The 20,565-nt window shown below is 51.3% G+C and overlaps 1 protein-coding gene across 5 annotated transcripts in view; it reads left to right on the top strand.

Annotated features, from left to right (window-relative positions):
- Positions 1 to 545: 545 nt before the first annotated feature.
- Positions 546 to 20,565, top strand: part of OSBPL2 (oxysterol binding protein like 2) — a 42,304-nt gene continuing 22,284 nt past the window's right edge. For 4 of the 5 annotated variants that reach the window (XM_033094670.1, XM_033094668.1, XM_033094669.1 and 1 more), the window contains exons 1-2: positions 1,660 to 1,805; positions 18,135 to 18,312. In XM_033094670.1, the coding sequence (XP_032950561.1) occupies positions 18,276 to 18,312 (37 nt within the window). In that variant the 5' untranslated portion in view covers positions 1,660 to 1,805; positions 18,135 to 18,275. Of the gene's footprint in view, positions 579 to 1,659; positions 1,806 to 18,134; positions 18,313 to 20,565 lie in introns of those variants that run through there. The other variant, XM_033094667.1, reaches the window with a different exon arrangement.

Genomic DNA, 20,565 nt, shown 5'->3' with positions numbered 1-20,565 from the left:
CAGCCCTGGACGTAGGCCAGGCATGCAAGGGAAACTGGGAGCATCTCCGTGGCAACCGGCCTTGTCCCTGTCCTGGCTTGGGGGCCTGCTCTCCACTCCCTTCCCTCTCCTGCTGGAGTGGGTTTCTTCATGGGTAACCATGGCAACGCCTTTGTTTCTGAGTCCTGGCCCCACCTCCCTCCTTGTTTCTCTCTGTAGCAGAGGCCAGTAGAACTCTTTCTCAGTCCCTGCACGTCGCAGTTGCCCACTGACAGCGGGCCCACCAGTGTGGTGGGCCAGCCCAAGGAAGGGGGACCACTGGCTTTTTACCCCCAGAAATGCTGCCTGGGCCCCACCCCTGCCACAGAGTGTCAATCCACTCACTTACGTCCTGCTGTTTATAGGGGACACCATCGTCTGCAGCCAAGGCCTGCCCCTGCCCTCAAGGCACCCACATTCTGCTAGGGGCAACCTGTGTGTCAGTCCCCCTCTGCCGGAAATGGGGAAACACGTTCTGAGGAGGGAGTTCTGGGGCTGGCTTTGTGGAAGAGGCAGCAAAAAGTGGGACCTTCAGAATGCGCTCTGCAAGCCAGGGATCTGTGAGTACTCCGTGATTCCCCCTCACTGGCTTAAGCAGAAAGGAAAATGTCCGTAACTGAAAAATGTAGGATAGAGCTTGCTTAAAGTGCACCTGGTTCCAGATGACTCAGGCGTATTTGTTCTTGCTTTCCTCTGGGTTGGCTTAATTCCCAGGTGCTCCCTCCCCTCAGGTTGACAGGAGGCCATCAGTAGCCCCAAACTTACATCATTTTTCCCTTAGCCCGGTTCTGGAGAGGTCTGCGGGCAGATGGGAGGGTCATTTGACCTCAGCCATCCCTCTGGCTTGAGCTCGCTGACCCCCAGCAGAAGTCCCGAGGCTGACCCTTACTAGCCAGCACAGGCTCACTTGCTCGCCCCTGAGCCAGACTGGTTCATGTTACTCCACCCACCCTAAACCAGATCCATGATTTAAGTGGGATGAAGGTGGGAGACACCTGGTTTGCAAAGGAAAATCTTGGTGCTTAAAGGCTCAGAGAGGTCAGTTAACTTTCTCAAGGCCACACAGCTAGTAAGGATACAAGCTCAGGGTCTGACTCCAGAGCTTCTGGGCTTAACCACGGAGAAACTGCAGGTCAGTGGGAGCCCCGAAAGGTTTTTAACAGGGGAGTGAACAGTCAGGGATGCAGCTGGAGGGTAAATTGGCACTGGTTTTCGGTGAGCAGCGACAGGCATGACAAGGAGGGCAGGCGGTGGGGAGTCCTGCAAAGGTGCGTGAGCTGAGGTAGGCAGCTTTGGGAGGTTGACTCCCGCTTCTGCCCACTCCCAGGGGTTTCGAGCCGCCGGTGCAGAGCCACCAGCCTGCTGAGTGTCCGCGCCCGGGCCACCTGACTCTGTTTGTAAACTCAGCTCTGCCAGCCACGCCCTTCCTCTCGCCCGCCCTCACCTTTCGGGTCAATATACGTATAACCCCGCCTCTCCGTGCTATGATTGGTTGTCAGCATCGTCACTCCTCCGCGTGGGCGGGACTCCCGAGGGTGGAGGGAGCTGCCGCTCCGGCGAGGTGATTAGCATAGTCCCGCCTCCCGGCGCTGCTCTCGGGCCGGGCGCTGATTGGGCAAGCGGCGGTCGACGCGACGGCGCGGGGCGCAGCGAGTGGGGGGCGCCGGCTGTCAGTCGCCCGGGCGGCCGGCCGCACTTCCGCCTCGGTGTCAGTGGGTCGCGGGCCTGCGGGGTGGGGGCGGGGCGGGCTGCGAGGCTCGGCGGGCGCCAGAGGAACCGCGGTCCAGGTGAGTGACCCCGGCCGGAATCCCAGCCCGGACCCAGCGTCGCCGGGAACGGCGCCCGGCCTTGGGCGGCCTGGTCTGGGCCGCGGGCGGGCGGCGGGGAGGTCGGGCCGGGGGAGCCGGAGCCCCAAGCCCACCGCGGGGCGACCAGGCCCCGACCCGACCCAACCCGACCCCCGCCCGGCGGCCTCGGCCCAGGAGTCCTGGCCCCGAGGAAACTTGGGAGGAAAGTTGGCGGCGGGCCTGGGTCCCCCGTGGCCGCCGAGACCCCGCGTCGCCCAGGCAACTGCAGCCCCGGGGCCGGACCTGCGCCGCACCCGGAAGTCGGGTTTGGGGTGACGTCCGAGGCCGGGCCCGCCAGCCGCTGTCACCCCCTGTCCGCGGTCAGGGGTCCCCCAGGGTGGGCTCCCCGGCTGGGGGCGTCTGGACCCCGGGCTTTACTTGTGTGTTGAAGGTCTTGGGCGTCAGGGGTGGCCGGTAAGAAAGGGCACAGCGTGAAAAGTCGGTTTCCCCGCTGGTGACCCAGCCCCTCTCCTCCCGGGGCGACCACCTGTGGGGTTATCTGCAGCAGGAAGGTTTGTGGGGGTACCCACACCCCGCCATGCTGGGTTTATTTTGAATTTGTTGAGCTTAGCAGACGACACGTACTGTTGAGAGGTGTCTACCGACTACGTGTGTTAGATGAATTAGGTACGTAATCAGACGTCGAAAGGTTCCCTTCTTCTCCACACTTCAATTTCAGTAATGAGGATAAGTTTTTAGACTCCTCTTGACTTTGCACGTCTGTGAGTCCGATCAAGACTGTTGGGTAATCACAAATCAGACTTCCCTGTTTCTGCGGCACCAGGAGCTACGTGGTGTTCCGTGTTGGTCGGGAGCGTCTGAGTGTGAGGGTCAGCTCCCAGGAAGCTGCGCCCCTGTTTTGGGTTTTTTCTTATCCTGAATGGGCAGCATAGGACGGACGAGCTGTGGACCGGGAGCCAGCAGCTCTTGCTCGAGTCCCTTTTCTGGGACTGCTTGTACATCTGGAGACGGATCTCATTCAGTTTAGTCCAACAGACATTTCTGGAATGCCCACCGTGTCCCCGATTGCCTGCTGCACGATTTCTCCAACCCCCGGGAGATGTGGAGAGGACACAGCTAGAGAGCAGAGGTGTCCTGGGGCCGGCCCAGCACCCTCGTCCTCCGTGCTCCTTGTCCTGGCAGCAAAGCGGAGGCCCTTCCTGAGCGTGAGCTGGGCCGTGTTGTCCCCTCTCTCCTGGCCTCGGGTCCTTCCTCTGTGACGGGCTGATCAGAGGTGCCGATGAAATGACAGTTTCCGGCAGTCCCTGGCCCAGGGCACGTGCTTCGAATGGTCAGTTCCCTTGCCCGGGCTGAGGACAGGAACTTACTATGGCAGCACTTCCTCCAGGTCCAGCGCAGGGCCGGGCCTGGGGTTGTTATTAGAACATGATGTTGAGTAGATGCGTCACTGAATCTCCTCAGAATTTACCTTTCCTGTTTGCCTCCCGTGTCCTGTCAATGGCAGCTCTTACCTACGGTGCTAATAACTTGCAGCCGTGTTCCTGGACGGCTGGGAGCACCTTCTGTTCACTTTATGCACGTGGTCTCACGACACCTACGAGAGCAGCACTAACCTGGTCCTTGGTTTACTTATGTGCAAGCCGAGGGCCAGAGAGGTTAAGTAACTTACTGTAAGTCACACAGTAGTAAGTCGTGGAGCAGGGAGGTGGCGTGGCTGCAGAGTTCACACTCTTAAATGCTTCTCCATGCTTCCATTGAAACCAGAATTTTCACTTACAATGTCCCCTTAACATTTTTCTTCAGAACCTTTGTGTTGCCTTATTGCACGTCAGAACGTCAGAACGTTGTTTCTTACAGCATATATACTAGATTTTCATTTATTTTGTGAGCATGGATGTTTATAAAACCATTTTATTTCTTCTAAAATAAAGTAACTCTCCATCAGGCTATGCCCCGTTTTGCCGAAATACCCCAGCGGCCTCCCAGTGCCTCGATTAGTAGCGAAGTTGTTGCTGTTCATTGTGTGCTGGGGTGCGTTGGAGGAGGCGGGGTAATGATGGCCAAGTCTGCAGGACGAGGTTGTCGTTTGGGACTCTGCTTTGAGTGAACTTAACGAAGGCAGCGTGCAGCCCACCTTCCCTCCTCTCAGATGCACGCAGAGGGCCCAGACTCTTGTTTGTTTGACACTTTGCTGAGCAGCGTTACTTTAAGGTTTCAGATGTGTTCCTTGACTTCCATCCCCGTGTCTCATTCCCGCCCTCCAGGAGATGCTGGCAAATGAGCCTTGGGTGTGGTGTGCAGGGTGCTCAACTTTTACAATTTTGTTACATTCGGCTAATTACAAAAGTAACATTTCTTTTTTTGGTGGGGAGATTTTAGAAACATTTTATGTACTCTTATACTGTCTTGAAACCCGGATTTACACGTGTCTTGCCCACGAGTGCTTTGGCATCCCTGTGAAAAATCAAGGCTCCATCTTTTCCTGGCGGCGTGGCCGCGGCGGACATAGGCACGTGGGGCTTCAGTGTTCGCGCCAAGGCGTGGTGATGGGCCGTGGTGGCCATTGCGTTCCACTGGAGAGGTTACGAATCTTTCTGAAGGCGGCCTGCGGGTCAGAGGGCAGAGAGAGCACAGGCTGAGGCTCCCGGGGTCTGGCCCCTCGCTCTGTACCTTGGGTGGGGGGAGAGTTCTTACACCCACTCTTGCCTCCAGGGTCTTTGCCTGTGAAACGGATTATCGTGGAGAATGTCTGTGAAGAAACGTAACGGACAGTGTCTGGTGTTGTGCTGGGTGCTCAGTACCCTTCAGCCACTGACCTGAGAGCCTTGAAATGGACCCCACCCGACAGTGACACACGGACACACACAAATGCAACTTAGAATGAAGCCCAGGCACTCCTGGGTGGGCAGGTTTGCATTCCATGGAAATGTTACAGTAAGACTTCTACATTATGACGACTCTAGTGACATACTTCTAAAAAGGCCCCTGGGCCTGTGAGGACCTGCTGTCACTCAGCCGAAGGCCCTGAACGGCTCCCACAGCCTGGTCACTGCTCTGCTTTCCCTTTGAAGGCTGACATTCGATTTAGTGTTTAACACTGTCAAGTGCCAGGCTTAATTCTGAAACATGCTGCATTTTAAGGTTGATTTATAGCTTACTGAGATGGAAGTAAGTTAGTATTTGAACGTGACTGATTATTAAGAAATATTGAAATCCTAAGAATTAACATTTTAGGGGGCGGCCAGTTACCTCCGTTGGTTAGAGCGCGGTGCCATTAACAACAAGGTTGCTGGTTCGATCCCCGCATGGGCCACTGTGAGCTGTGCCCTCTACAACTAGGTTGAAACAACTACTTGACTTGGAGCTGATGGGTCCTGGGAAAACACACTTAAATAAATAAAAGCTTAAAAGAAAGAAAAATAATATTTTAGGCTCTAGTTTGACACTTTAAATGCAGTTTCCATGTACAGTGGTTAATTTATAACCACTGTGTTAATTTCTGCTATCATTTTTTTTACTTTTTCAAAGTGTTTTTCCTAATACATCTCCGGCATTGGCACTGTTGGGGCCAAGCCCCTCTTGGAAACATGTGGAGGACACGCCATACCTGCAGCTGTCGTTAATAAACGTGCCGTTAAATGGTCACTTAGCCATGCCCGTGAACTGCATGGCGCTTCTTTCCAAATTCAGAAGACAATTTAGGGTGAATTGGTAGAATTTCCGAGCATCACCGTTCTTCCCAACGGACCCTCTGGTAACACAAACACTCTGGGCTCTGCGAGGAGCTGAACAGTGGGGCCGCCTCCAGGGCTGTGTATTTGGGCAACATGGATGTGTGGAGACGTTCGCCTGCTGTTTGTGTGTTCTCTCTCCTTGCTTGCCTTCTGTTTGTGTCGGTGGAGTCTTGCAGGGTTATTTTGAGATGTGGCCTCCAGGATGGGTGCTGACTGAGCTCACACCTGGCCCTCCGTCTGGGCCTGAACAGTGAGGGCGGTGGGAAGCACCTGCACCTTTGACCTGGGCCCCACCCTCCCACTGCGTCTTGTCAGTAGTGGGAACGTCTGAGCGGCTCTCGGTTGGGTAGACCTGTCTGACCTCGAGCTCGTACCTGGAACAGAGGGCAGGCCCACCAGCTTTAACAGGTGCTGGGAGAAGCGCTCAGTCCAGGCTGGTGTGGGGATTCTTGGGGAGAGCATGGCCTGAGAACTGTCTGTGGGGAAGTTGTAGTGACTCCAGGTTCTAGAAAAGACGATGGCAGCCAGCAGTGGGGGGGGGGGGGGGGCAGGCTCTGATACACAGAGTGAGTGGCTATGTGTTCTACTGAACAAACAAAAGGCTGATCGTGAGAAAAGCCAGCTGGAATCTGGTATCTGTGCCACGCTGCTGGGCTGGAAAGTGACTTCCACTGGTGCTTTAAAACCAGAGTGACTGTGCCATGATGTCCGAATGGGAAGCTTTGGCGCGTGAACAGGAGCTGGTGGAGTGCAGGGAGGGCAGGTGTGAGCCGGGCTTGGGGCCGCTTTAGACGCCGCAGAGAGGACCCAGAGCCTCCTGAACCCAGCTCGGTGTAAGTGAGGCCCTGAGTGCCTGTATCCCAAAGAAACATGAACTGTGGGGGCTGCTCGGGGGCCCGGGGCAGGTCACAATGGGAGGAAGGCCGGGGCTTCCCTGTGTGGTGCCAGCTCCCAGCGTTGCCGTGGGCTTGCCTCTAAGGCAGCAGAGTTTGGGGTTAAACACGTCTGCTCGTCACGGTAGCAGGCTCCTGGTGAATATAGGTTTTCACACCTGGCTTCTCATCAGAAGAACCTGGGGAGCTTTGTAAAAAGTGCAGGTTCAAGGCCCCACCCCAGATCTGTGGCCTTCGGGGCCCAGGGATGTGTGGAGCGCATGCCTGCTTGTGGCTGTCCTGGGCTTGGGACGCCCTGAGGGGTCGTAACCCTGTTTTGGATCAAGGACCCCTTTAGAACCCAATGAGTCTGACTCTCCTTCCTGGGGAACAACCTGAACACAAACAGAAGGTTGTGCTTTTGTCCTTCTTTTGTCCTTCTTAATCTTCTCTGTGTGTAGGGGTGGGGCTAGAAATGCATGCATTCCCCCCCCACACCTTGGTTTAAATCCCCACCCCATTAGTGCTCAGGAAATATAGTTGGGAGTGAGCGGGGCAGGGCTGGTGTTAGGAGGACAGATTGCTCAGCGCTGTGGAACCGGTTAGGAGGCTGAGCAGGTGAGACTTGGACAAGAGCTGACGAGGAAGGACCTGGAACAGGAGAAGGAAGCAGGTGACAGGGCGAGGCTGGCAGACTGGACTGGGTCATGATGGGATGGCATCCAAAGCATCCTGCCTGACTGCATAGGTGCCACAGGCCATAGGTGAGGGGCCCTGAGGACAGCAGGCCCCCGCCCCGCTCCCAGCTGCTCCCCACCGCCCCCAGGCCCTGGTTTAGAGGTGGGCAAGCAGAGGGGAGGGTGGCCCTACTTGTTGTCTGGTTTCTCCTGCTCTCAGGGCTCCGCAGTGCCTCTGGGTGGGTAGATACCCCCACCCCACCCAGTCCCGAGCTTCCCCTCTGTCCCTTCTCTTCTCTCTCTCTCTCTCTCTCTCTCTCTCTCTCTCTCTCTCTCTCTCTCTCTCTCTCAGGCTACCTTAGAACCATCTTTTCTGTTACAGAATGAAAACAAGGTGGATTAAAACAAACGTGTTTGCACTGGAGTTTGGAGGCACTGGTTGGTTCTGGGTTATACGATCGCTCGTGTTCCTCGAAGCGTGTGATGTATCTTTGGCTCTCACTATTGAATAATCAGTGTTGTCAAGGGGAGACCAGGGACTTGAGGGGACTTGAGGACAGTGGGGCTCTAGGCTCCCACTTGACAGGGTGAGTGGCTGGCTGAGTCCCAGCAGGAAGTGCGGCTCCCACAGCTCCAGCTCCTCGGGGCAGGCTGGTTACCCCTCTGCCTGCTTTCAAGGCCGCCCTGTTGGGTGGAGAAGGGTAAACAGTGAGTGATTCATGCGGCTGTTGACATAGCAGGTAGGTTCAGGTTCGTTTACCTTCCTCGAGTCTAGAAACTGTCCTTGTATCTTGCATGAGCTCCTAACAAAATCAACAGTGGGGTGGGGAGGTGACACCACGCCCTAAGTCAAGGCCCATGTGCCAGCTGGCTGAGCCAGGAGCTGGGCTCTGCCCTGCAGTCCCGCTGGTGTCTGCTCGCTTACTCGGGGTTACGCCCACACTGAGAGGGCCCCCCAGAGCCCGGAGTCAGTGTTAAGGCCGCAGGAGGAAAGCACGCAGCTTCCTAGGTTTGGCCTGAGAATGGTGTGCGGTCGGAAATTTGAGGACGGCCCACTTCACCCATTCCTCTGAGTACAAGGAACCAGCATCCAGCAGGTCCCTCTCTATTCCTTCCCGTGTCCGCGTGACGTGAGCATGTGAGAGGGTGGGCATGAGACAGAGCACACACGGCAGCCTTTCAGACAGGTGCTATTGTGACTAGAGTACAGATTGTTTATTTGATTCTACTGCTAAGCTTTACAGTCGGCAATGTTAAGGCTTGATCTCGCCTCAGCAATGAGCACAACGCATGCTTCAGTGAGTGCAAGTTGAGAAATCCAGGCTGGTTTTGGAATTAAGAATAAAGAGTGGGTTTGGCTTAGCGTCCTTTACTTTGTTCCATGGACAGGGTGGTTTTGGGGGCCAGCTGTGCCGCTGTCCCCGCCTCCAACGTGTGCCTGGATCTGTGCTCAGGGTCAAGGAACGCCTGCCTGCCCCACTGCTGCCCCTTTTTCATGGTCCTCCTCAAGGGCTGCCAGATGGGCGGTCAGTGTGGAAGCCCGTCGTGGTGTCTCCTCCCAGTGCGGCCCTGGCCAGATGGACCCCACCCCCACCTGTGGAACACACTCATGTATTGGCATTACATAAAAGGAAACATTCACTTCTTCTCCCGCACAGGCCACATTTTCAGTGCTCAGAGTCATCTGCGCGGGACAGAGCAAGTGAGAGCATTCCCTCCACGGCCGGAGGGTCGCTGTAGTGGCACAGGTGGAGGCCTTGTTTCCATTAGCTTTTGTGTTTTCACAAGGGAAAGAAACTAGGGACTGTGGCGTCACTGGCACCAGTAGGGCCAGGGTCTTTAGGCATCCAGGTGACAGGTGAGCTTCATTTGCAAAGCGGACATCTAAAGGCTAAAATGCTAGGGCTCCCGGATGGCTCAGTTGGCCGGAGCGCGTCCTCTCAACCACAAGGCTGCCGGTTCGACTCCCGCAAGGGATGGTGGGCTGCGCCCCCTGCAACTAGCAACGGCAACTGGACCTGGAGCTGAGCTGCGCCCTCCACAACTAAGACTGAAAGGACAACAACTTGACTTGGAAAAGTCCCGGAAGTACACACTGTTCCTTGAAAAAGTCCTGTTCCCTGTCCCCAATAAAATCTTTAAAAAAACCCAAAAAACAAAAAACCTCATTAAAAATAAATAAATGAAGACTAAAATGCTGAAAAATCCATGACCACAGAGGCAGAATGGCCTAGAAGCACTGTCCACCCACGGTGGCAGTGGCGTTGCTGTGGTGGAGAGGGCTGGGGTCACCCAGAGGCCCAGGCCTGCGTGGCTCGGGCCCGCATGCTTCCTCAGGAGCCGCGGGGCACTGGCTTGCCTTTCCTCAGGGGTGTTAAAATCACCCCACAGCCTCAGTTTCACGCTTCCCGGTTTAAGTTTCCTGCCCCATCCTTGTGTCTTTAACGCCTTCTGATAGTTCATTGTGTTCCTATGTGTTAAACTTTGTGGCTTTCATGCTCAGAAGTGACACTGGTTTTGTGGTCCTGGTGGGCGCCCTGGATTATAGTCCTCGTGCTATGGTAACATTTAAGCATCTTGCCGGGGGTCCGACAGGTCAGCCTGGGAGGACGAGGCCAAGTTGGTCCCTGCCAGGCTGCTTCCGGAGAGGAGAGGCCACGTGGGGATGTGAGGGTGGCTGTGGCTTGCTGTCACTGGCCTTTGGCCCACCACCGGTGTTCTCCGGACTCTGGATGTGTTTGGCCTTGACCTTAAGAGACGCAGGGTGCTGAGAGCCTTACAGGTGAGCTGTGCTCCTGAAGCGACGGTGACAGTGGGTCCGGAATACCACAAGCACAACACACGGACTTTGCCATGTGGCTGCTCTCGCTTGGTTCTGTTCTGATTTGTGCTTGATGAACCCAGTTTCCTGCATCCGGCAACCAGGTGAGTATGCCGTTAATGAGGCCGGCCTCTCAGCTGAGGCCCTCACCGTCTGGGTTCCTGTGGCGACGCTGCTGTGTGATCAACTGTGTGTGACCTCTGCGGGCCAGGACCAGACCCCTGAAGGCCTTTCTCCAGGGACCTTCCTCAGCCCCTGCCTCAGGTTCCACATCTCCGCTGTCCCCAAACCGCTGCCCTTTACAGCTCAGCAACCCCCGGTGGGAACGAGCCTGGAAGTCCAGGCTGCACCTCTGAACCGTCAGACGGAGGAAGGTTCTTGGCAGGGGACTGTGAGGTGGCTCTGGGTCCTGTCTGAGAAAGAACCCTCTCATTGGTGGGTGGGAGCATAAGCTTCACCCTGGCATCTCGCTCTGTGCATTGTTCGTTTCCTTTTGCACGACGTGCTAGTGTACTTTCCCGACGTTTAAAATTGCGATAAAATAACACGTAACAAAATGTACCATCTTAGTCATTTCTAAGTGTGCAGTTCAGGGACATTAAGTACACTCACTGTTGTACAACCATCACCACCTTCCATCTCCAGGACTCTTCATATTATAAAAGTAAACTCTGTGCCCATGAAACACCCCCTACCCCCCCAGCCCCTGGCACCCACCATCTACTTTCTGTCTCTATGAATTTAGCAACTCTAGGTTCCCCATTTAAGTGGAATCACAAAGTGTTTGTCCTTTTGTGACTGGCTTATTCCCTTGAACATAATGTCCTCAAGGTCCTTCCATATGGTAGCGGGTGTCAGGATTTCCTTTTTAAGGCTGAATAATATTTTGCTTGTCCATCATCTGTCAATGGGCACGTGGGTTACTTCCACCTTTAGCTGTTGTGAATCCTGCCGTGAACACGGACATGCAAATATCTCTTCGAGACCCCGCTTTCAATTCTTTTAGGTATATAGGTAGAAGTGGAACTGCTGGATCATGTGGTAATTCCGTTTTTAATTTTTTGAGGAACTGCTATACTGTTTTCCACAGCGGCTGCACCACTTTACGTTCCCACCCACAGTGTAAAAAGGTGCTGATTTCTCCCCATCCTCGTCGGGTGCTTGTTGTTTGTTTCTCTGGATAGCGGCCGTCCTGGTGGGTGTGAGGTGGGAACTTTGTAGTTTTGATCTGCATTTCCCTGGTGATCAGTGATGGTGAACGTCTTTTCATGGGTTTAACGGCCATTCGTGTGTCTTCTTTGGTGAAATGTCTATTCGAGTCCTTTGTTGCCTGTGTTTGAAGTGGGATTTTTGTTTTGTTGTTGAGTTTTAGTTCTCCATATATTCTGGATATTAATCCATTAGCTGGTATGTGATTTCCAAATATTTTCTCCCATTCTGTGCATTGCCTTTTTATTCTGGTGAGTGTGTTATTGATGCACAAATTTTAAAAATTTTCATAAAGTCCTGTTTGTCTGATTTTTTCTTTTATTGCCTGTGCCTTTGGTAACATCTAAGAGGTCATTGCCAAATCCAGTGTCATGAAGCTTTTGTCCTATGTTTTCTTCTAAGTTTATAGTATTAGATCTTACATTTAGGTGCTTGATCGTTGAGTTAATTTTTGCATATTTTGTATAATTTTTGTATACTGGAAGGGTCCAACTTCATTTGCATGTGGATGTCCAATTGTCCCTGCACCATTTGTTGAAAAGACTGTCCTTTCCCCATTGAATGGTCTTGGCACCTGGTCAAAACCATCTGACTGTGTATGAGAGGGTAGATTTTTGCGTCCTCTATTCTGTTCCATTGATCTGTGTGACTGTCTTTCTGCCAGCATCATGCTGTTTTGATTAGCTTTGTAGTAAGTTTTGAAATCAGGAAGTTGAGTCCTCCAGCTTTGTTCTTCTTTCTCAAGATTGTTTTGGCTATTCCAGGTCTCTTGAGATTCCATGCAAATTTTAGGATTGGCTTTTCTATATCTGCAAAAAACACCATTGGGGTTTTGATAGGGGTTGCATTGAATCTGTGCGTTGCTTTGGGTGGTATGGACATCTTGACCATATTAACCTTCTAGTCCATGCACATGGGACGTGTTTCCATTCACTCATGTCTGCTTTGATTTCTTTCAGCCATCTTCTATAGTTTTTGTCGTACAGGTCTTTCACCTCCTTGATTAATTCCTCAGTATTTTAGTCTTTTTGATGCTATTGTAAATGGAATTGTTTTTGTAATTTCATTTTCAGACTGTTCATTGTCAGTGTATAGAAATGCAACTGACTTTTGTGTTTTGTCTTTGTGTCCTGCGATCTTGCTGAATCTGTCAGTTCTAACAGATTTTTTTGTGTGCTCTTTAGGGTTTTCTACATGTAAGATTATATCATCTGCAAACGTAATTTTACTTCTTTCTTTCCAGTTTGGATGCCTTTTCTTTTTCTTGCCTAATCACTCTGGCTAGAACTTCTAGCACTATGATGAATAGAATTGGCAAAAGTAGGCATCCTTGCCTTGTTCTGATCTTTGAGGAAAAGCTTTCAGTCTTTCACCATTAAGTATGGTATTCCCTGTGGGTTTTTCATATGTGGCTTTTATTATGTTCTGGTACTGTCCTTTTATTTCTAGTTTGTCGAGTGTTTTTATCATGAAAAAGTGTTGGAGTTTGTCAAATGATTTTTCTGCATCAATTGAGATGAACATGTAGGTTTTTTTTTCTATTTTGTTATTGTGATATATTGATTGATTTTCAAATGTCAAACCATCCTTGCATTCCAGGAATAAATCCCATTTGGTGAAGGTATATCCACCTTTTAATGTGTTGCTGAATGTGTGTTTAATGTGTTTGGTTTGCTAGTGTTTTGTTGAGGATATTTGCAGTGATGTTTGTAGGGGATGGTGGTCTGTAGTTTTCTTTTCCTGTGTGTTTCTGGCCTTGACATGAAGATCGTGCTGGCCTCATGGAATGAGTTAGGAAGTATTCCTTCCTCTTCAATTTTTCTGGGAAAAGTTCGAGAAGAATTGATGGTATTTCTAATTTAAATGTTTGGTAAAATTCACCAGTGAAGCTACCAAGTCCAGGACTTTTCTTTGTTGAGAAGTTTTTAATTACTGATTCAACCTCCTTACTAGTTAGAGGTCTGTTCAGATTTATTTCTTTGTGATTTAGCTTTTGTAGGTTTTTGTGTTTCTAGAAATTTGTCCATTTTACCTAGGTTATCCCATGTTTTGATGTGCAGTTGTTCATAGTACTCTCCTATAATCCTTTTTATATTTGTAGAATTGGTTGTAATGTCCCCACTTTCATTTCTGAATTTAGTAATTTGAGTATTCTTTTTTTTCTTAGTCCATCTAGCTGAGGTTAGTCAATTTTGTTAATTTTTTTTAAAAAAAAACAACTTTTGGTTTTATTGATTTTTCTCTGGTTTTCTATTCTCTATTTCTTTATCTCTGCATGACTCTTTATTTCCTTCCTTCTGCAAGTTTCGGTATTTGTTTCTTCTTCCTTTTCTACTTCCTTAAGTTGTAAAGTTAGGTTGCTGGCGATCTTTCTTATTTTTTAATGTAGATATTGGTAGTTATACACTTCCCCCTAGCACTGCTTTCACTGCATCCTATAAGTTTCGGTGTGTTGTGTTTTCATTTTCATTCGTTTCTAAGTATTTTCTAATTTCCCTTGTGGTTTTTATTTGATCCATTGGTTGGTTAATAGCATGTTGTTTAAGTTCTACAACTTTGTGAATTTTGCAGTTTTACTTTTGTTCATTTCTAACTCATCTGTACAGAAACGATGCTTTGTTTGATATCTGTCTTATTAAATCTACCAAGCTGCATCTGTGGCCCACCGCATGGTCTGTCCTGGAGAATGCCCCGCGTGCCCTGGAGAAGGGTGTGTGTGCTGCTGGTGGGTGGTGTGTGCCGCACATGTCGGTCACATCCAGTTGCTCTCATGTGCTGTTCAATTCCTCTTTTCTTCACTTATCTTCTGTCGGGTTGTTGCTTGCTGATGTAGTTTAAAGTTATGAAATAGAATTTATATTATTTTGAATGATTTGCATTCAGAATTGGATTTAGAGTTTTCATATTATTAGTGAACTTTTTGCACCTTGTGGAGGTGGCACCTAGGTTGCATTGCCATTTCTACAGAGAAGAGAAATAACACACAATTCCACCCTTCAGGGACTTGACCATGGAAATTAAGCCCCAGGTCCCCAAGCTCTTAGCCAGACGACTTTTTCTGAAGTGACTAGATCTGTTTTTCTAAGAAAAAAGTAAAGGTGATTTGTAAGGCTTGGGTTCAGGTATTCATAGATGTGGTGGTGGGGTGTTTTGCATTCTGAGCCAGAGTCCTGGAAGTACAGGCTGGCACAGGCAAGAGTGGGCACCTCAAAAACAGTGGATGGGCTCTTTTCACGGGAGTGGGCATTTTGTGGGAAAGTGGCAGGAATGATGGGGCGTCCTGAGCTGGCGTCTCCCTGAAGAGCCAGGACTCACTGCGGCCGGCATGCGGGGGGGGGGGGGTGTCCTGCAGCAATAGTGGGGAGAGGAAGCCCCATCTCTCACCCCTTCCCTTGATGTGGCCGGGTCAGCCCCTTGGAGGTGCCCCTGGGACCAAGAGTGGTGGAGAAGGAGGGTGAGGGACGGGAGGCAAATGAAGAAGTCCCGCCTGAGCTTATTCTTCTGGGTTTTCTCCAGTGAGAAAAGGGAACAGTTGACCAGAAAGAGCTGATTTAAAAAAACCAAGTCATTTCCTGAAACACTGTCTTCGTGGATCGTTTTCTGAGTGCACAATACAATTTGAGAAGAAGGACGTACTCAGGAAACAGAAGTTGTGCCTTTTGGTTGATGCTCTTTCTTTAGCGATTGGCTCCCTACACATTCCTCCACTTTGGTGGAGTCCTGAGCTGCAGAGCCTAACTCTCCCATAATTCCTCCATAGCTTCTTGCCCACAGCCCTCAATCCCCTCTGCAAGGTATGTTGGCTGGATTAGGGGTGGGGGACCCACGTCCAGGATCAGAGATGATGCGGCCTTCGGGCTAGGCGGGACGTGCCACAGGGATTCTGGGGGTCCCGAGCGCTGGACCAGGCTTCCAAGAAGAGGTCAGGCGGGGGGCAGACGTGAGGAAGGACCAAGGACCAGGCCGGGCTGGGCACTGCTCAGCCACATGGGCATCTGCTGTGCCATGAGCCTGAGGTGCTGGGGTGGCGTGCAGCCCTGCCCTCCCTACCCCTGCCTCCCTCACTCTGGCTCAGGCCCAGGGTCGCCCCCTTGGGGAGCCTGCTGAGGAGAGGTCCCTCCTCGGGGCTCCGCGCCCTGCGGCCTGGCACACAGTGGCTTCTGGCAGATGCTTCTTGAATGAATGAATGAGATCACTGTTGCTTTGTGTTGATAGTCTGTATCTGTAGGTAGTTTTTACTCGGTAAAACGAAGAAGATAAAATGTGCGGTGGCCGTTACTGCAACCCTTTTAGGAATTACCTTGAAACTGTGTTGGAATTAATTATTGAACTTATAAAATGTGAGCCGGTCCTATGACTGCTGTGAAAGTTTCGGCCTTGATCTTGTGGAAGGGGCTCAGGTTCTTGGTGGCGGGAGGTCCACGTGGTGCCCGAGGCAGGGACGCAGTGCTACAGGTCGAGTCAGTGCCCCTGTTGTCAGCCAAGCCGTGTCTTCAGTGTTTGTCTAGCCTGACGTCTTACAGCCTCATTCTGAAGACTTGCCATACAGTTTGATCAGTTTCCTTCAACATTAGGACACCTGAGGGGGGTGAGGGAGCAAAATGAAAGGGCGCATGCGTGGCTTTCACGTGCTTTGTTATGGGAGGTTTGAAGCACACGGAAAGCAGGCAGGACAGCCCTGTGTGCCCATGTCCAGCTCTGCAAGTCTGCCAGCTGGGCATGGCCTGTTCTGTGAACCACCCGCCCACTCCTCCCAAGTTGTGTGGAAGAAAATCCCAGACATGGTATCATTCATCCACGCATGTATCAGTGTGGCTCTGAAAGATAAGGCGTCTTTTAAGAAATGCTGTGACCACACCTATGCCTCGTTTGAGGTGTAATTGACATACAATAAATTGTACATATTTAAAGTGTACAGTAAGTTTTGATATAAGTATACGCACATGAAACTCTCACCTCCGTCAGGACAGTGAAATAGCCCTCCCCTCTCTGTTGTTCTTTTCTTTCTAATTGTCTGTTGAAGAAGCTGGGTTTGTTCTGCCTGGGTTTTGCTCGTTGTTCCCAGGATGTAGTTTGACACGTAGTTAACGTGACGTGCACCCCTGTGAAACTGCCAGTGTGGGGACATCCCCCCACCTCTCCAGCACACTCTCTTTTTCCTTTGTGCTTTACTGATTGAAGAAGCCGGGTTTTGTCCCGTTGACTTTCCTAATCTGGATTTTGCTGACCGTGTCCCCACGGTGGCATTTAGCAGGTTCCTCGATTCTCTGTGTTCCTTGAGTCGGTACTTAGTTAAAGCTGGAGGCTGGGCCAGATTTTGGCTCGATTTTCTTGGCAAGACCTGTTGGCTTCAGAGGTGGTTGCATGCTCCTCTGCCACAAGGCACATAACACATCTGGTCCTGTGAGGGCAGCAGCCATTAGTGGCCTGCCCGTTAATTCCTCAGTGTCACATGGTGGCGATGCTCACGTCCTCTCGTTCCTCTGTCATCATCACTTCTGCAGAGCGACACGCCGGCCTCTATCATTTGCCCACACAGCAGCGCACACAGCCTGCACAGGACAGGCAGGGCAGACGCTTGATTCTTTCCCGTTGTGGACTAACTTTCAGAAGATGGTGTTGACAGCCCCAGTGGTGACCAGTTCGTGTCTTTTCCAGCATCTTTGCGCACCTGGGACGGAAATGTACCGGTCGTGTTTCTGTCTAATACATGGTAGTGGTGCTCAGATTGTTCTGTTGTTACGGGGAGCCTCTGGGGTTCACCCTGGGTCTTGTGACAGCACCCCGGTAGCTTCTTGCTGCCTGCGGAGGGACCCCAGTCCTGGGTTCAGCCGTTTCTCCTCCAGGGAACCCTGGTTCCTTTGAGTGGCCCCTGGAGGGCTGAGCAAGTTGCTGGCAGTTGTAGCTGGGTCCTGGCGTATCAGAGAATTCAAAGTGAGTGATAACAGCTTCTCCAATTTGCAAAGGAGAAATCCTGCACCAGTGAGTGAGGCTCTGCATGGGTGTTTCCAGAAGCTGCACGGGTGCCCGATTCCCTGGGCCGGGTGGGAAGCTGGGAAAGAAAAAGGAAACTCAGAGCCTTTCCAGGAAGGAAGGATGGAGAAATTAGTGCCAGTTTGCTGTGTAACGTGGAAGCTCATGAGTGTGCTGCAGGATGGAGCCCAGACCTGAGCCACTTTGCAGGTGTCACGAGGCCAAGCAGCCACTCCAAGGACAGAGGGTGTGTCCCTGCCCCTTCACTGCTCTCAGAACAGAGGGAGAGCCCTGGGGCCCCCTCTTTATGTTGCTAACACAATTAAAGATAGGGCTCAGCTTACTGTCACAAAAAGCCAAACTTTGGAGACAAAGTTGACCTTTTCCTCAGGCTCTTGCCATTTATAAAATGCTGCTCTTCCTGAGAAGTTAACATGCATGAGTTCTACTAAAATATTGAGCTAAAATAATTTTGAGAAAATTTAAGTTGATTACAGTTTGTGCTGATAGCAGCTAACCTATTCAGCAGTCTTAATTCTCCAGAATTGAAATTGGGTTAATGTTGATGTGAAACAAGTATTTTAACATCATTTTCCATTTATTTATAACCCTTTGCCTACTTCTGGTAAAGATTTGCACCGACCTTCAGCACAATTCCTGAGACACGTTTGAGCCCCTGATGTGTACGTAAAAGCCTCACTGAAACTTACCTGTTCGTGTGACTTTCCCCAAATTAATCATTTTATCATTTTTTATACGATAATAGATAGTGATTTTAAAATAAAAATAACTTCCAATAATGATTACTTATTAGCTACTATTCATTGATGGATATTTGTATTAGATGTTTCCTCTGATTTATACTTTTCGAAATCATGCATTTGTTATGAGATCATTCATTTTATTTCTTTGCTTAGATGTAATTGAGATTGATTTCAAGAATGATGAATGGGTATTGAAAAATGTCTCGAAACCGTAAAACTTCGGAAAGCTAAGTACACCATAATGTTCCTCCTCCTCAGATCTCCGCCCACTACCTATTGGATTTTCACAAAAAAGGCTGCTGGTGTCAAATTGTTTGCACTGTCGGTGGAGATCTGATGGTGATGATTCAGTAGAAGACCGCAGACCTGCTGGCCGGCGAGGGAGCCTGGGGCTGAAGGATGAACGGCGACGAGGAATTCTTCGATGCTGTCACAGGTGAGCAGACAGAGAACTGGTCCATCCTGCTCTCAGACGTAGCCTTTGTTTGGGACATGAGGACGGCTCAGGAAGCCTACGCAGGAGGGAGACGTGACATGTTCCCAGACCTGGCTCCCAATTTGGGGACAGAGCTCAGCTTTGGACCACAGGAGATAAAAAGAAAGGGCAACTGGGTTTTCAGTCTTTCAAAGAGTTGCTGTAGGGTATAAATACTCAGAATTCAGTTATTTTTCGCTTTTCCCATGGCCATTTTAGACAGCAGCACGCGCCTTGTGGTGTATGCCTGGCTGTATGTGTTTGCATGTGGCAGGTGGGGCAGGTGGGGCTGGTGGGGGAAGGGTGGGACAGTGGGCTGGCAAGTCACACGTGCTTAGGGCAGCCCCTCCCCCATGGCTGGGAGGAAGCCCTGGACCCCCACGCAGCAAGTATAGTGGTACCTCGGTTTTCTAACGTAATCCGTTCTGGAAGACTGGTCGAGTTCTGTAATGTTCAAAATAGCCGACAGGTAGGTCTCAGGATCTTGTACTCAGCGGAAGCTGCGTGACATGTTCGGCTTCCGAGGCGTGTTCGAACACCGAAGCATTTACCTCTGGGTTTAGGGCACTCGTAAACCGAAATGTTCCTCAACGGAGACGTTCGAAAACCGAGGCATAGCCACAGTAAGCTCAGAAGCCCCAGACCGCTGTCCATCCCCTTGGTCAATGGGTGGAGGGTCAACGTGTGGTTCCTGTTGAGGACGCTTCTTGGTGGACAGGGCCTTCGGGAGCGTAATGTAGTCACCCCTCCGGAAGCAGAGTAGCAGCTTTGAAGTACCACTACGGGCCTGGATTTCAGGGATGGTCTTTCCAAGTGCAGTCACAGGGGCCACTTCTGTAGTTATTGCCAAAACGACCTGGTCCCCAGCACAGCAAAGGCTGCTTGCTGATGGCGGTCACTGTCCCCCTGGACCCGCCTTGCCGTCTCCTGGAGCCTTAGCGCACTCTCAGGGGCGGTTGTCGCGCACTAGCCGAGAGCTTCTCCTGAGGGGGGGATAGGCAGCCCCGGATATTGACTTATTCCTGTCGGAAAACCCAGGGGAAGGGGACACTGAGTACAGAGCCATCATTCATGCCGGTCGCCTGGTCGCCGTGCCCCAGGAGGTGGGTCTGTGCAGCCACCTGCTCTCGCCTCAGTCCTCGTTTGCAGCTAACCTCCCACTCAGTGGGATGGTCAGGGCCTGGCCCTCGGGCCACCTGGCTCTTGCAGGGTGGCTGTGTCGTCGCCCAGACAGCCCGGCCTCGGCGTGCCCCCTCCTGGGAGCCCCGTGCGAAGTTCCCTGGGAACCAGTGTGACTGAGACCCCTGGACCACTCTGAGCTTCTTCCAGGGATGTTTTCCGGAGAGGCCTGCATCCCCACGCAGCACAGTGTTTGGGGGGACGCTGTCTCCACCTGTCCGCACGGTAGCACTTCTCCGTGTGGACCCAACAGAGAGGGGCACAGGCAGCTGTCCAGGTGCAATCATGTGTCACCTCAGTGCTTTGGTTCCAAAACGAATCATGGGAAGAACAATGCTGAGTGTCCCGGGTAGCGAAATGCGGTAGAAGATGCGGTGTCTCCACCACATCCCTGCCCAGAGCGGTGGGCTCACCTTGGAACTCGAACATAAAAAGTATTTAAACCCAGCAGTTATTAAATGTGTGGCTTCAACAGGCAGTTGCTTCCGCCAAGAATCTGTACTATTAAAGTGAAAGGTTTTAAAGTACATGAAAAACATGTACAGACTGAGGGCTACAAAAATTCACACACTGTCCTGTTAAAAGTGGTTATCTCTGGGGGTGACCGGTTATTAGCTCAGTTGGTTACAGCGTGGTGCTAATAACACCAAGATTGCCGGTTCGATCTCTGCGTGGGCCACTGTGAGCTGCACCCTCCTTAAAAAAAAAATTGTGGGTATCTCTGAGTGATCAGATTGCAGATATTTTCAGGTTTCTCCTTTGCGCCTGCGTATTTCCTTTTTTTCTACAATAAATATCTATTTGCAAAGCATCAGCTTCATTTGAGACAGGACTTCAGCATGCGTATCAGTGCCGTCTGGCCTTGTGTCCGGGCGCAGTCCAGCTGTAATTTAAATGATCCGTCCACATAAATGTCTTCGTACTGAGGAGGCCCATGGAGACCAGACTCCCGGGCCGGAGCAGGGGGCACGCCCACAGGACGGGCGTCCTTGAGTTGAGAACCTGCCCAACCTCAGTTTAGGGTGGGCGTGAAGT

Source organism: Rhinolophus ferrumequinum, chromosome 23, assembly GCF_004115265.2.
Source record: "Rhinolophus ferrumequinum isolate MPI-CBG mRhiFer1 chromosome 23, mRhiFer1_v1.p, whole genome shotgun sequence".
NCBI classification, from domain to species: domain Eukaryota; kingdom Metazoa; phylum Chordata; class Mammalia; order Chiroptera; family Rhinolophidae; genus Rhinolophus; species Rhinolophus ferrumequinum.
Note: the sequence above shows the minus strand (reverse complement) of the source record. Positions and strands in the feature narration are given on the sequence as shown.